Source organism: Platichthys flesus, chromosome 9 (assembly GCF_949316205.1).
Source record: "Platichthys flesus chromosome 9, fPlaFle2.1, whole genome shotgun sequence".
Classification (NCBI taxonomy): Eukaryota; Metazoa; Chordata; class Actinopteri; order Pleuronectiformes; family Pleuronectidae; genus Platichthys; species Platichthys flesus.
Genome location: NC_084953.1, coordinates 1,204,493 through 1,221,316, shown reverse-complemented (window position 1 = coordinate 1,221,316; position 16,824 = coordinate 1,204,493). Strand labels below are relative to the sequence as shown.

At 44.8% G+C, this 16,824-nt stretch overlaps 1 protein-coding gene across 1 annotated transcript; it reads right to left on the bottom strand.

Annotated features, from left to right (window-relative positions):
- Window positions 1–1,849: 1,849 nt before the first annotated feature.
- LOC133961307 (tetraspanin-1) lies at window positions 1,850–15,024 on the bottom strand. Its single transcript, XM_062396401.1, has 7 exons — window positions 14,968–15,024; window positions 10,868–11,074; window positions 9,041–9,115; window positions 3,955–4,053; window positions 2,832–2,975; window positions 2,383–2,466; window positions 1,850–2,126 (listed from the first exon to the last, which is right to left on the bottom strand). Exons 1-7 carry the CDS (start codon window positions 15,022–15,024, stop codon window positions 2,067–2,069), a joined length of 726 nt encoding a protein of 241 aa, XP_062252385.1. The 3' UTR covers window positions 1,850–2,066.
- Window positions 15,025–16,824: the final 1,800 nt, after the last annotated feature.

Here is a 16,824-nt window from a genome sequence, read left to right as displayed (position 1 = left end):
TCATCAGCGACAGAGAAGATTAAAAGCTTTAGTCTGAGTTCTGTAGTGCGCCCCCTGCTGTCGGTGTCCAGCAACACGCGTAGCACATACCATAACCAACCTAATGTTTACGATGCAGCCGGTTAACTCAACATACGCATGTTTAATATTGAACAGCTCATGCTGGTGTTACTGGATCTGAACGACTCACATCACTCGTGGAGTCCCACAAGGTTTTATTCTTGGGCCCCGCCTGTTTAACCTGGACATGCTTTTATATCTATGCAGATGACACCCAGATCTATAGCACGTCACCACTTCGGTACTTTACGCTCGTCAGGTCTGAAGTGTAAGTTTTACGTTGTCGTTTTAACAACTGCTGCTTAAAATCAACACTTCTTGTAGGTCTTTCAAAATAAAAGACTCATTGTAGTTTCACAGGAACCCCTCTTGCCTTATTACTATGATTGTATCCTTCTGTTGCATTATATTATCTTTATTTATTCACCTAGAATTTATATATTTTCTGTTCATCTTTTCCCTTCTCCCACTCGCTTACATTCAGACACACACACACACACACACCCTCCCCCAGCACAGCACAGGACGTGCACCACCTACAAACACAATGAAGCTGACATCGCACACACCACAATTTATCATCACACTTTAAACGCGCCATGGTCTCACTGTGAACATCTGAGCTGTGCCTGTGGTTCTTCTACTGTTGTCGCCTCTTTGTTAAGTCTCAAGTCTTTGTTGTCAGATTGTGTTAATAAAACAGAAGAAGAATCTCAGGAGAGAAACAAGCGTTTTAACTGAGAAGAGAGAATTAAACGACAAACAGTGTCTTAATAATTTAGAAAAGCTCAAACCTCCACCGTGGCGGATTAACCCGTTAATCACCATATTTCTTATAAATGTACTGACGCCAGAAACATAAACTCTACACAGACATTCACCAGTCACCTTATGAAACCACATTAAAATTCACTCGAGCCAGATGTTGTATTTCAGCCTCTCGTAGAGATCCGTCCTCTGCTCTTTAATGGAATCAACTCCCAGACTTTATGATTTCCTACGTTTTATGATCCTTCAAACAAAAAGCCCAAACGAACGAGACGAGCTGTTGGATGTAATAAACAAAAGAAACTGATCTAATCTTGATTAATAGAAACACCATATTATTCAATATCCTCCGATGTTTTAGCTTCAGCAGTTTTTCTCTCGTTATTTCTTTGTGTGTTTTTTTTTCTTAATCTCTCTCCTCTTGTTGACCTTTCAAAATAAAATGAGCTTCATTAGCATGGTGCAGCTTCCCTCATGTTGAACAGAAGCAGGTGGATGAAGCCTCGAGTCGCTGGTGGATGATCAGCGATGAAAGAGGAGTAATTCAGCAGCGGGACAATGCGTCTGTGCTCAGGCCTTTTATTGGTCAATATTTACTCAGCCCTGTGACACAATGAGTGTAATCTTCAAGGGCAGGAGACGGAACAGGGTGAATAACAATCAGGACAAAGGAGCCTCGGTCCACATGTGAGCTCCGTCTTACAGAGGGAGACGAGAGGGGGACCAGTGGCCCTGAGGACGTCTAATGGACAGATTATGAGACAGTGGGCCAGTCAGAGGACACTGCCCCCCCCCCCCCAGCGTCCTAATAGTGAATTAACATGGTGTCGGAAAAATCAGGTGAATGCTCCCGAAGTGAAAATGTACACAAGTTGCTGTCGTCATCACATATTAACGATAATTTAGATAGATAGATATTTATATGTAGAAATTCTTTATTAATGGTGTAAAAACAACCAGAACTATGATATATATTTCATGTTTGTGTACTTACATTACCCAAAATTGTTTAAACTCACAGAAACTCAGAATAAATCCACATTTCCTCCACTTAAAAACAGAAGGATTTTACTGAGGGGTTAACATGACTTCACAGTGAAACTACAGATGCTTCCCTGGAAGAAGAGAAACAACACAAAGACGTTGAGAGTCACAACACGGACGTGACGTTACACAACGTGGATCCTGAGACCGGAGCCTCGTGTGATTCCTCGTCCTCGTGTTCCTCCGCCGGTGCCTCAGCTCACTCTGCCGTCCAGGTGACAGTACAGGTACATGGACACGATCATGGCCGCCAGCTGGGGAAACAGAAACACAGAGTGTGAAGTACATGTACTGCTGATGAGTACAGGTACTTTATAGCTGTACTGTAGTTAACCAGGAAGTCCCTTCAGATTAAAAGAGACATCTTAGTTGTTTTTCAATGTGCTATCACACGCTGTCACATTTCGTTCCTCGGGGACATTTACACGTTAAAGTTTTTGATTCTGGATTTTTTTGGCAGCTTCATTCAAACGAAGTGAACAGTCGCGTTTCCTCTTCATGTGGTTTTACCTCTAAGACGCCGACTCCTGCTGCGATGCCTCCCACGATGTTGGCGTGCTTCTTCAGCGTCTCCAGGATTTGTTGGAAGCAGCCCTGAGGAGCATCGAGTCACAGCGTCAACATCAATCCTCTAATCCTCACATCCAGGATGCATCATAACACACGTTTTAAAAAAGTTACGATATATTCATGAGGAAGTTGGTGAAAGGTTTGATGAATGAATTCAGGTCGGATTCCGTCATGTAGGATCTCTTTACACTGCACATGCCTGTAGTAAGGAAACCATTGAGGTCCCATTAAGAAGGCCAAACTGGATCCAGAGCCGGAGTTGATGGTTTGTTCCAGACTGAAATGTCCCAGAAACTGTGATGGTTTCTGGGACTGGGATGGTTTAAATGAAGGAACGCCTGTATTTAAACCAGTGAGGAAACTAAATGGATTTTAGTTTTCCATCTCACCTGCACATTGCTGCGCTCGGCCTCTCCCGGGCTGCAGGGGGCGCTGCGGGTCCAGCAGCAGTCGGGCGGCAGGCTGCCTCCGGTCTGATTCTCAAACGAGGAGCCCAGGAAGTCGGTGTAGTTGGTGAATCCGCAGCACTTCAGCTGTGACACGAGGAAACACGAGAGGGGAGGAGTTGATGGATGAAGATGTTTTCAATCCTTGAACTTCATGTGATCATTGAAACTCGGTTCAATCTTCAAACTCTGTAAATGTGTTTTTAAAACTCGACCTCAGCGACTCGGCACCGCTAGCTTCATTATGACGGAATAATTGAAATTCATCTTTACATAGAAAGAAGTTATCGTCTGTTATTTAACCCTGAACACGAGTCGTGCTGCTGCTTCTTCCTCAGAGTTCAACTCGTCTTCAGTGTTCGTCTTCACAGAAACTCCTCTTCTATTGAAAACTGTTGACAATGAAGCTGCCTCAGGTAAAAATGACACATTCACAGATTGAGCTCAATAAACTAAACTCCATTCAAATGAAGAAGTTCAGCTGAACTGAAAAGGCTGCGTGATCACAATGAGCTGTCAATAGAGAAATAGTTTGTTTGGCTCAGCCCAAGGTCTGAGGCTGCCGGGGGGGGGGGCTGCCGAGGGGAACCAGTGATAACAGAGTGTTTGGATTCTGAATGATTACATTTTTTTAAGTTTATCTAAAGTTAGTTTTTGCAGCTGAGTGAGATTTTAATTACTCTGTGAAATAAAGTCAAAGCTTCTGTGATCCTTTAGAAACACTGATTATAACCCTGTGTTCACCTCAGCCAATCAGATCATGTTGATGTAAATGATCAGAATGAGGCAGCTGGTGTGTGTTTGAATGGTTGTGGGCAGTTAGCATAGCATGGACAATTAGCATAGCATTTAGAGTTAGCATAGTGTGGAGAGTTAGCATAGCATGGACAGTTAGCATAGCATGGACAGTTAGCTTAGCATGTACAGTTAGCATAGCATGGACAGTTAGCATAGCATGGACAGTTAGCCTAGGATGTACAGTTAGCATAGCATGAAACATCTGCAGTTTGTTGTTTAGAAATATGAAAGTTCTGAATCGAAGCGTGTGAGGATGAGGAGACGTTACCTCGGTCATGGTGGTGTTCCAGGTGGACGTGACCACAGGCTCACTGCCGTAATCATTCTGTAGAGCGGGGGTGGCCCAAGCCCTGAGGATCCCCTCGGCCTGTAGACACACACACACACACGTGTTATTTAAAACGCAGACTTTCAAAATGTCATTTGTAAGAATAAGTATTCTATCAAAACCTTTTATCATTTATTTTTCCACCTAAACCCTCCTTTCCATAAGGTCCACACTTTTATATATAATTGTTCTTGCGTCTAAGGAAAAAAAAAATGTAAAGATTTTAAAAATGCCCCAATTTTCCTAAATATTTCCTAATTGTCGCTCCTACATAAATTACCTAACTGTTGATGATTATCTGAACTTTGCAGAAATGTTCTCGTTTAAATATCGACAGAGGAACTGATCCAATCAGAGCAGGTAACATTAGACTATAGTTAAGATAAGGAAATCTTATACTTTTTAAAACATTTAAATCTATGTGAAAGCAAGCACTTGTTTATCAGGGAGAAGAGTTAATGTGGAGCTTTTTGAGTTTTGTCTTTTTATTGCACATTAATTCTGTGTTTTCCTCCTTCATCCTGATTGTTAACCTCCAGAGATTGTCTCACATTTCAAATGACCGTATTCCTTCCAGAGCGTCTCAGTGTCGCTCTGTGCATGAGAGGTCTCTGATATAACTACACTGAGTGGAAGGACTGCAGCTCTTTGCTGTGGCGTCCCTCATGCTCGCGTGTTCACCCGGCAGCAGGAGAATCAAACACTGAGTCTCCAGCCGGCAGAGGGAATTCTCCAGGAGTCACCTATTCATCACAAATTAAATAAATCTTCTCTCGCACAAAGCACCTGGGAAATAAACAGCCGCGGCCCGGCACCTGCAAAAATGAAAATAAATCAAAAAATGGTCCGAGCCATTATTCTCCATTCTTCTTCTTCTCCTCCTGTTTTCACGGTCATAAATAAGAGGGGTGGGGGGGTGGGGGCATTTACATATATATGGCTGCTGCTGGTCAGGACACATTCTGTCTGATATTTGAGTTTATTCAAAGTGCGAAAGAAAAGGCAGGTTAGGTTTCAGACTGGGGGGGGTCACACACAAACACACAAACAAAAACACACACACACACAAACACACACTTCAGCTCCCTCTTTCCCACTTTGATGAATACTCCAGTCACACAAAGACCTCCGCTGATGAGTGTGTGTGTGTGTGTGTGTGTGGTTACTGTACCTGCATGTGCTCACGTGTTTTGTATTTTCTTCGTCCTGAGTGTGTGGCTGTGTGTGTGTGTTTGTGTGTCTGTGTGTGCATCAGAGGGAGCAGGCGTACAGGATGCCCAAGGGGATGCTGGGATACATGCCACAATTAAAAGTGCCCCCCAAGAAGCTGGGAGAGTGGCTGAGATCAGAGAAGGTTATTACCAGCAGGCTAATTCATCACTGTCACTCGGCCCAGCGCCTCGCCACGTCCCGTTAAACACACACACTCACACACACACACAGACACACACACAGTGGGCAGGCAGGACAAAGCCCACAGTAACACAGCACAAGGAGGCGGGAGGTGATAACACATCTATCAATACGTTTGGTGGAGTGAACAACTACACACACGATACAATCCTCAGCTTCACATGTTTTTAAATCTCTTGTTGCTTCAGTGTTTCTGATAATTATTGATTTCTTTCACTGCAGCGACTCGTAGGCTGCTAATTGGTCATTGTTCCAAAGAGGAAGAGCAATAAATGAAAAGTCATGAGAGGAGAATGTTCTGCAGCACCTTTACATGCTTGTGTATAATATAACATCACAAGGACCAACAGGCAGCATCAGGAATCATTTCAACAGAGAGTTTAAAGATGATAAATACATATTTATGATTAAAGCTCATCTACAAATCTCCACTTTCTGCCACTGATGTATTTTGTTATCAAGACACAGAGTTCAGCTCCAGTTCAAGTAAACAGATTATCTTTGTTTAATTCAGAGGAGATTTGAATGCCACCGCCCAGTGTCGACTGGGATGGATCAAGCCCCCCCCCTCAAAGGATGAGCAGGATGGATAGAAGGAAGGAAGGAAGGGAGGATGGAAGGAAAGAAGGGAGGACAGATGGATTTTTTTACTGCTTTTCTTATGTGTGTTGTATTTATTGTGTTTTTATGTTTCTATGTTCATTGTGTGCACCAGTTACCAGAGCAAATTCCTGGTAGGTGTAAACCTACTTGGCAATAAATACTTTCTGATTCTGATTCTGATTCTGAGTGGAAGGAAGGATGAAAGGGAGGAAGGAAGGAATGAAGGAAGGATGGATGGATGGAAGGAAGGAAGGAAGGAAGGAAGGAAGGAAGGACAGATGGAAGGATGGTAGGAAGGAAGGAAGGAAGGACAGATGGAAGGAAGGAAGGATTGAAGGAAGGAAGGAAGGAAGGAAGGAAGGAAGGAAGGACGGACGGAAGGAAGGAAGGAAGGATGGATGGATGGAAGGAAGGAAGGAAGGAAGGAAGGAAGGAAGGAAGGAAGGAAGGAAGGAATGAAGCTCCAGTGACCGAGGGTCTTATCTGTCTCTTCAGTAAAACTAATAAAGTAGAAAGAAGCTGTTCTGATGAAGAGAATAATCAGATCTCTACGAGGAAACACTTTATTCTTGTAACATTACGAGATGATTCTAGAAATCTATAATGTTTTTCTTCTTCGTAATCGATTCAGTCCTAGTTCTCTAAGGTTAGAGAGACAAATGGAGCTTTTTCATTTCAATCAAGTTGGAGATCTCCTCACGACTTGAGTTTCTCGTGTGTCATTCTTCACCTGCCAGCCGCTCCAGTGTGTCCACCAGCCAGTGACCAATCACGAGGCTGTCGGAAGCTGTGGAGCCCACTGGGATTACTACAGCTGCTTCAGGAGAAGGTCCCTGCTGCTGGGAACACTGGCTGAACCACGACTCAAACACTTTGAACGATTCTCTGTGGGTTTGAGGTTCTGAGTGAGATCTGCTGGAATATTTTTCTATTTTTAATATAAAGATGTTAATTAGCGGAGCCGTAGAGCAGAAGTAATTGGGAGTTAATCATCTTACATGACTAACTCCTCCGCTCGCTGATGAGAAATTAAAGCAAACAGTAATCTGCATGGGATTAGGTTTCTCTAAGAGGACGTTCCTCCGCTGTGGCCGCGTGTCAGAGTGTGATTCATTAGACGTCACATCACACCTCCTTCATTAATCCACGCTGACGCCCGGATCGGCCTCCGGTCATAAATCTCCACTCTGGTCACTTCCGAATAACTGGTGGGGGTAAGAACAACCATGACCACCGACGGCCTCTCATAATGCCTCCTGGAATTGCTTATTAAATCTCCGTTATTCCGACCACCTGAAGGTTATTGGCTCTGCGCTCAGATGAGCTGTGGAGGCCCGGCGGCCACGAGGCAGATTTACGCTGCAGATAAGTAGAGGAGAATAGATCAAGGCTTTATTTATTGTCTCCTTTCTGTGTCCACGCCTCTGTCTCTTACCTATTGACACAGGCGGCTATATATATGCATATTAGATGTATATTACCCATATTCATTATTCTGATGCTATTGTGTTGACTGTGTCTTATCACAAGCCGTAGATGGACAGCTGCTCTCACACTCGTGTCCGTGATGGAGCTGAAGACGTCCTTTGTGTTGTAATGAGCAGATGATGCTGGAGCCAACAAACAGTGAAATTGACTCTAAACCATATCGCACATCTCCTTAAGCAAGACAAACCTATGAGTTGTGTCTTGCATTTCACTGAGCTTTGGACAACCCCTCACACACAGACACACACACAGACACACACAGCGCTGTGCTCTCACCACATGCAGTTTACACCTTGGTCAGCTCAGCTTGAGTAACTGACAGGCGAGGGAAGGGGAAGATTTATTCCAACAAACCACCTGAGCAGCAGCAATAATACTCGCTGCTCTGGGTTCAAGGACACACACACACACACAACAGAGGAAATCACACAAACACAGCTTCTTTGTGCGAGAGCAGGTTCACACGACAAACAACAAACCAGGAGAGGAGGATCTGGAGTTAGACAGCGACACAAAAAGTGCTTCTATTATTTAGTCGGTAGTTTAGTCCTGAGTATCTTTTGTTTTGAAAGTGAGGGACTCGTTCACACCTGGTTTGTTTCAGAGCTTCAGACTCTGAAGTTAAACATCAGGTGTGAAAGGTTCCTCAGATCAGAAGTGGAGGTTTGTTTGAACCACGTGGACGTTCCTCTGGTGCATGGAAACATTCCACAATAGGTCTGGAGAACGTTCACGTGCAGGTCTGAGAGCAGCTACCGATCGTTCATGGAACTCAACATTCAGATGCTTCGCTCTGGTCGTCTTTGCGTTGCAGTTGCAGATTGTTTCAACAACTGCAGACGCACAAACAAATGAAACTCCCGAGCTGTGGCGTCCACCGCTCCTCCGTTCATCAGCGCCTCCGTTCATCAGCTCCTCAGATTGCCTCTCAGTCCTGGAGCCTCTGATACGTCGTCTGATTGGATAGAAAACTCCACTTTCTATTTTCTTTATTAGGGTCCCAGTCTTCACTAACCTGCTTCTACGTACTTCATTTGAAATCCTTGTAATTATTATATGAGGCACTAAATGGAAATGGAGCGTCTGTGTGAGAGCATATAGGTGTGTATATGTGTGTGCATGTGTGTGTGTGTGGGAGAGGGGGACACGTATGTAAATAGGCTGTTTTGCATATAAAATGCTTTAGCTTCAATATTCCAGAGTAATAAATTGCTCAAAGTGAGAGACAGCGCACACAGCCCCCGGCCCTCCGCAGTCATTAAGTAGCCGAATGTACTGAGGCGGACATAAAGCCAGTAATTCAATGATGGCCGCAGATATGATGGAGAATTTACATGGAGATAAAATCCAGAAAGTGGGACGCGGAGGTGATGGGGGTGAAAGAGAACAACAGGCAGGGGCGAGAGGAATTAAGAGACAAAGGGAGAGGAGGTGAGGAGGAGGAGGAGTGGAAGAGGAGGAAGAGGACCGGGATGTCACCAGGCCGTGAAACAAAGAGGAGGAGGTGAAGTGGGGAACTCACGAATGAGGTGTAGGCCAGAGCCACGACTCCTGCTGCCACTTCAGCGATGAAGATGATGAGGATGATGGAGAAGAACTGTTCAGAGGGAGAGGAAGAGGAGGAAGGAGATTTAAATCTTCATAAAAAATGAAACACAATTTAATAAACAATAGTCCTTCATTTTTTGGGCTTCTACAGATAAAATAACATCAAGGCTGAATCCAACAGTTCTTTCATTAGTGACTCATTGGTTGTTTGTCTTGTGTTTAAAACAAGGGATGAAATGAACCCAGAAGGAGACGTCTTCAAATCCCCTCTTTTCTGTCCAACTGTCTGAAAACCAATGTAAAACAGAACAAAGCAGCAAAGCAGCAAATCCTCAGCGAGTCTCTGCATCTTCGTCTCATCAGTCACAAATAGATCGATATTGGAATCACGTTATCATCAGACATATTCAGCCATGTCCCCAGATAATTATTATTAACACTCATCTGCAAAAATGTGTGGTACTAAAGGTCACAGGAGCAATATAACGAGCTTCCTGTTTTTAATGTTCTTTTATTTGGTTGGATTTGACCTCAGTGCTTCTAAACTTCCAGCTACAGCTTTAAAGAGAAATATTAAATGTAAGGATCGGTTTGTTTGGTTGGACGACACGCAGAATAAGAAGAGATCTCCTCAGCCTTTCAGAACTCTATCATTCATATTAATGATCATCTAAATAAATCAAATACAAACAGTTTGAGCTCGAGATTGAAAATGGAACATTAACCCAAATCTCAGCAAAGTCCAAACAGTCTCTGGATTTTCATTTGGCTCTGCTCCAAATCACACACACTCATAAAGTCCATGAATTATTCTCATTGTCTATCTCCAGCGTTCACCAGCTCCTCCCTGATCTTCTCCACGATCCCTCCACCGTGACAGTTTCACTCTAATCGGTGGTTTTAGCCCATTGTCTCTTTGACGGAGGTAATAAAGCCCATAACAGTATATATAATGGTTTCTCTGGTAAAACATCAGAGTAGATTCTGGTGTTTGTTATATCCATTTTACACAGTAAGTGTCGGGGGAGCAGTCACAGGGTCGATTTATCTTTTCCTGTTTCTCGTGTGCGTCTGAATTCCTCCGGTCCCAGGACGAGCGTCATCCCTCAGCTGGAGGAGGTGAGGACCTGATGGAGGCTCTGGGGGGGGGGGGGGTTCTTCTAATTAGACTCACTGCAGTGGACTAAGAGGTAGTTAGGCCGCTCGTTAATGAGCCTCATAATGTCCCGTGATGTTCGGGGGCTGGTGGTGTGGACGAGGTGGGAGGGGGCGGATGTGGATTTGATCTGGGGATGAGCAGTGTCTTGATGATTCTTACTGGGAAACACCTCGATAAATCATTTGTGTTGGAAGGCAGAGAACACAGTGGTTTGGTTAAACATCCAGAGGACTCGGGGTTAATGTCGGCTGCACAAGACGGGAACGGGTTTGACATTTTTAAAGAGACGCAGGACGACACAATGTCTGAGTTCTGATTCTGGACGTTTAGGAAGTCACAGAAAGTCACGTTATCAAACGACTGCAGGATAAAAAGAAACATGGAGGCCGACTGGTCCCTGGGTCTTTGCTGAGTTTTAAGATTCTCGTGCACAAAAGATTTGACGACTCCAGTCGACCACTGAGATGTTCTCCAGATATCTCAGCTCATCCGTTTGTTTCATATTCTCCAGAATTAGAAAACATCAGAATCATCATGCAGGTTTGGATCTGAGGATCCAGATCAGGCCCCAGGTTTATGAACAGACCTCCAAAGCTTCTGCTCTTGTGTGGAGATGACGTGCAGATGTTTCGATGGACTCACCGTGAGCAGCAGACACTTGCTCTCCTTGTGGGCCCCGCAGCAGCCCAGCAGTCCCAGCAGCACCAGTACGACCCCGATGGCGATGCAGAAGAAGCCCACGTTGATGAACTGCAGGGCCTCGATGGAGAACGGGCCCAGCAGCTGCAGGAACGAGCTCCCGTCCACGCTCACCCAGATCCCCATGGCCACCAGGGTCAGGCCGCCCAGCTGCAGGAGGACGGAGACAAAACCCACCAGTAAACATCAGTGGTAGAAGCTTTGCAGGTGCATGTATGCAACTGGTTAAACTGGTGTAATCCACACTTTACAACTTTACACTCATCTGTTTCGTTCAGACGGGGGCGGGTCAGCCGCTCTTGAGGGGGTAATAGATTTAGGAAATGAGGAACCATCTTACATCACTAACTCTCTGCCTCTATCACCTCTTAGTGACACTGGGACTCTCCATTCAGAGAGGTGCTGCCTCAGGCTTCCCATTATGTATCGAGGCCAAGCTACGACTTGGCCTCGTTCTCCCCGTCTGAATGGAACCACTGCTCTTTTCCACAGCCACCTCTACCCCCCCACTCACCCGGGCATAATGGACAGGAATCCATTTAGTGAGATGCTGGATAGAGGCAGCAGGGAGTAGGAGGGTTAACAAGGACAGGGAAGATGAAATAACCAGTAAAGACCAGTCCTTTCCACTGGTCGACACTGTACACAGACTGTTTCTGATATCTGGACATGTTCCTGAAATGTTGTGGAGGTTCTGAATATGAAAACACAAATTTGCTGCAGAGATTTTCTTAGACTTCCCCCAGTAAAGTTTTCAAACAAAGGGAAGCAGCATGGAAACGTCTGTAATCATCCCACTCAGCAACTCTTAAACTGAGCAGATGAAAACAACTTTAAATATTCAAACAGGTAAAATGATATTAGGAAATTAGACTAATTAGACTACAAAAACAATATGGAGCCTTAGGCAACATAACTGCATCGCTCACTGGTCTGTGAGCATGTGGAGGAACAGGAGGCGTCACTCATCTCATCCATTCACTGGAAATCTATTTGAGTCAAACCGGTCCAACCTGCTCATAACAAACGGATCAGAAGAGAGTCACATGTTTCATATTACACCTGATCTCTCTCTCTCTCTCTCTCTCTCTCTCTCTCTCTCCCTCCTCGGGCCTCCACCTCTGACCCTCTCCTCCTCCTCCCTTTTATCCCCCTTCCTCCCCTCACTCCTCCTGCTGAGTGATTTCCTCTTCCTTCCTCCTCCTCTGCAGAAACCATGTTGAACCCTGGTATTGTCTGTCAGGCTGAATCAGAGTCACAGCGGTTTCCTCTCCGTCAGCCTCCACCCTCCTCCCGTCAGACGTGACGTCTCCCACGTGGAAATCCTCTCCCCCCCCCGTCTCTTTGTCTCTCTCCTGCTCTCCTCATCTATTTGTTCTCCTTCGTTCCTCCTGCCTCTCTCCTTTCCTTTCCTCCTCTCTGCTCGTCTCCTCAACCTGTTCGCTGCCATCATGGCACCGTTGGCTAAATGCGATGGGACAGGCATATTCTCCCTCTGACTCCAGGTCTGCCACCATCACCCCTCAGCAGATATAATCACAGCTGGCAGCCTGTCTGCGTCCCAGGTCTCAGAAGATGGTTAATCCCTCTGACGCCTCCACATGCAGGTGGAAGCTCTGTCAGTCCAACGCTCACGTGGCAAAAAGGTCTGGAAGTAAATCTGCTTTTTGATAGAGTGTGTGTGTGTGTGTGTGTGGGGGGGGGGGGTGTCCTCTCTATGGAGATGGGAAATAGAGCCTATTAGGGTCAGAGTAAAAAGGAATGAGTACCCGGGCTGCAGAATGTGAGGGCCCCCAGAGAGGGGGAGGTGAACAGAGAGATGGAAAGATACAGAGGGAGCAGAATGGAGAACCGGCCCGGCCCACCCCGATTGAAATGGAATTGGTTCTCTGTGAAAGGCCGGGAATGAGGAAGACGTCAGTGGAGTATAAACCCATCTTCACAGGTCACATTCCTGCAGCAGGCCGGAGATCTGCACACACAGCTCACGGACTCACTCGGGATTTCCAACACGTTTAGACTCAAAGTCTCCGAGCAGAGGAACTCACTCTCTAACAGGCCGAGGGTTTGATGCTCCTGAAACCTCCGGGTTCATCCGGATCTTAATGTCGTGTCTCAGTGATAACGATGGTGAATGTTTCCACTTTGTACTGAAGAGGAAGAACGACTCGACTGGGGAGAGACGGAGACGCCACGCTGCGTTTTGATTGGTTGCTCTGTAGATGCTGATGTTAAGAACACATTGTGAGAGTTTGGTCCTGGTTTTCAGACGCTTTCCTTCCTTGTCCCTCTGTCCCTCCATCCCTCTGTCCCTCTGTCCCTCTGTCCTTGCATCCTCTCCGTCTGTCAGTAATCATTTCACTTTCTGGAGCAGAACCAGAAAACCATCACGAATTTGTTAAACACAGCGAAAGCCTTCTGATGTTTTTGATTTCTAGAACTTTTGATATTTTCTGTATCTTTATGGCAACAAGTTAGAAGCAGCAGGAAGAATCTCACAGGCCTCTCGTCACATATCTAACTTTCAGTGCTTTGACACCTTGTTGGGTTCAGAGCTTCAGACTCTTCAGTTCAGTGTGAACCTGAACATCAGGTGTGAACGGTTCCTCAGAGCAGAGGAGGAGTTCTGGGTCTGGATCAAACTGAACCTGGTTCTGTTCAAATGAAACAAAGGAACCAACACATGACGCTGGTTCAGAGTCTCAGGTCAGAAGACGCTTCAGGTGAAGTTATATGAACTTGGTCTGTGATATCTTCTCAGAGGATCGAGGAGGAAACAGTTTCCAGCCTCAGGTTAAAGTGTCACTGATATTTTAACACTCGTACACAAAGAGTCTCTCGTTTCATTCAGTTCAAACCTTCTGGGAGAATCAGCAACAATCACACAAATCTGATCTCTTAGCTGAAATGATCCAAAACAATGCATCACGTTCATAATGATATGATCCAGGTGAACGTGACCCAGACAACGACCACGTCCAGAACTCGATGTCTCTCCTGACAGATGATAACACTCAACAGAGAAAAACATCTGTTCCACCACAATCCGTCAAATCCACAATATGACAGGAAGAGTCAATTCTTCATATTTAGTAAAGACACTCATGTGTAATTCAATAATAAATAATACTAACAGCCTTTGTTGTATCTTTCAGATTTTTGTTTTACAATATGTAACCATGATCTCTTCTGCTCTACGTGTTCTGGATGATACAAGTTTTCATATCTGCTGATTCGCCTTTGAAACCTCCAAGTCGTCACATCCGTCAGGCTCCAGTGATTTCCTGGGAAACTAATTCTCTAAATGCAGATTTCTGATTCTGATTCGTGATAAAAGTTGAACTTGAACTGCAGCAGCCAGAGTATTAGAGTTGCTTCTTCATGAAGTCAGTCAATCAATCAATTTTTATTTGTATAGCCCATTTTTACAGGAAGTGAGACAATGATTTCTTCATTGTGCTCCTCTGGACGTCTCACAATGACACGTCATCACTGTGCTGCTGCTGCTACTTCTGCTGCTGCTGATGATGATGATGATGATGATGATGATGATGATGATGATGATGATGATGATGATGATGATGATGATTTATCAGACAGAAACAGGACGAGGAGGATTTGAGCCGGTGGTTTTGACTGTCACAGTGAATCCAGGTGCACGCTGGTCTTTCCAGAAGAATTCAGCTTACTCCACCAAATTTTCTCTCCATTTCACAAACTCCTTTCCTTCTCAGCATTAAGAACAAGATGGAGGAAGCAGAATTAGAAGGTTTGAAGTTAATGACGTGAAAACTGCGACGAGTGTTTTCTGGCTCAGTGACGCGAGAGGTTTATGGAACGTCTCTGTTTCCAGTGAAGCAAGAAGTGATCTCTCTGGTGTTTGTCCTGTTCTGTCTTTAACTCCACAGGCTCCTTAAAAAGGATTTCACACAAGACATGACCACACACACACACACACACACACACACACACACAGACACACACTGACAAACACACCTCCATCTTCATATATGAGCGTGAAATCAAAGCAGAAACATACTTACGAAGATAAGCAAGTTGAACAAGACCATCATCAATTTGACGAATGTGAAGCAGCCCATTTTAATCTGTAATAAAAGGAGAAGATAAATTATAGCTTTTCTTCTTTCATCAGCCCAGAGCTTCTATCTCTCATCCACACACAGACACACACACACACACAGACACACATACACACACACACACACACACACACACACACAGATGAGGACAATCTCTCCATGCACGCTGGGCGATTACATCCAGCTCACATCTCGGCCAAATTACTATGAAAATGACATTACTCACAATGCGTGTTGATGACAACACACACGACCGAGTGAGACAATGAAGGTTTCTGTTAATGGGTTGAAAACGAAGCGACATTACTGACGACCAAGTGTTTACAGCTTAAATACAAATCTTACCTGTGACTGAATTTGTGTTTATTTGTTTCCAGAGCAGATTCAAACCTAATTGAAATGTCCTGAGTTTCCAGAGCCAATGAAACGGGAGCAGGAGTTCTCTGAGCGTCTGACTCGTCTCCAGCCGGTTGTCCTGATGTCTCGCTCTAAATCTGTTGATAATGTCCGAGCAGGAAAAAGCCCGTGTGTGACGAGTGCTTGGCCTCAGGCGGAGGACAGGGTGTGGTGGAGGATACAGGTGACAGCAGGTGGATGTGGTTCAGGTGTAGAGTGGCAGCTCTGACCCCTGCAGGTTCACTCTGACACAGATTCACCGTCTGCCACTTCAGGGTTTGGAGCTTTGAAAAGATGAAAATGATCTCGGTCACACGGCTGCCAAACGGCGAGAGGGCAGAAACAATCCTGACAACTTGAGAAGGGAGAGAGAGAGGAGGACGGATAAGATGCTGGGGCCCAGACGTGCACCAGTGGGATTGAGAACTTGTTTCAATGGGATCTGCTCATTAAAGACTGGACATATATCAGACAACATCTTCTTCTTGGGTCACGTTAGCAGAGCTAGCTTCATTTCTTACACCACACTGGGTCGGGCTCGGTTACTTTTCTCTCAAGCTCAGTCGGGTTCGGACCGAAAACTGTGTCACAAGCTACTTGAATAGATTTAGTCTTATCCTAAATTCACAGATGGTAAAATTCGAGCCTTGAAGCAGGGACAGGTTTATAACAGTGAGTCTGAGACAGTGGTCAGTGCTCTACACACGGATTGAGAGTCAATCACTTAAGACTTTAAAGGGAAAACTGTGATTATAGACTTTACTGTAACAGGGTGGCCCCACCTGTTTTTTTGTCTTATGATTGTATAATATAATATAAGATAATATTACATTATATTATATTATATTTTATTATATTATATTATATTATATTATATTATATTATATTATATTATATTTTACTTTATTTTATTTTATTATCTTAGTAATAAGAAACTAAGACTGACATGTCTGAGGTTTTTTAGGCTGCACCGTGATTTGAAACAGTTCCCAGTTCACCCAGTGGATCCTCTTCTCCTGGACTGGTCTCTGTGGATCCCAGCTTGTTCTGTCTTCTCCTCTCTTTTGTTCATCCCTCCTTCCTTTGTTCTCGTGGCTCCTGAACGCTGCAGTGGCCGGGGCCGGACACCAGAGGGAAGTAGTGAGCTTCAGTGTAGCCCTCCTCTTCACGTTGGTCCTGAAGTGTGAGTGTGTGTGAGTGTGTGTTTGTGTGAGTGGAGGAATGTGCTGCTCTTTGTCCTGGAGGACGGAGACTGAAAGAAGGAAAAACGATAAATCAGAAGCTGATCTGTTGGTTTTGTTTATTTTTTTATCTCAGCCTCACGATGCTTTTCAGTCGACCCTGAATCCAAGTCACGTTTTAGAACCAATCAGCTGCAGAGATTCTCCCTAATGTCCACAGCTG

Coding starts and splice junctions, on each gene's coding strand:
- LOC133961307 (XM_062396401.1), bottom strand. CDS start 15,024: ATGGGCTGCTTCACATTCGTCAAATTGATGATGGTCTTGTTCAACTTG. Junction 11,075..14,967: donor TGTTCAACTTGCTTATCTTC/GTAAGTATGTTT, acceptor GTCCTCCTGCAG/CTGGGCGGCCTGACCCTGGT. Junction 9,116..10,867: donor GCAAGTGTCTGCTGCTCACG/GTGAGTCCATCG, acceptor CCCTCTGAACAG/TTCTTCTCCATCATCCTCAT.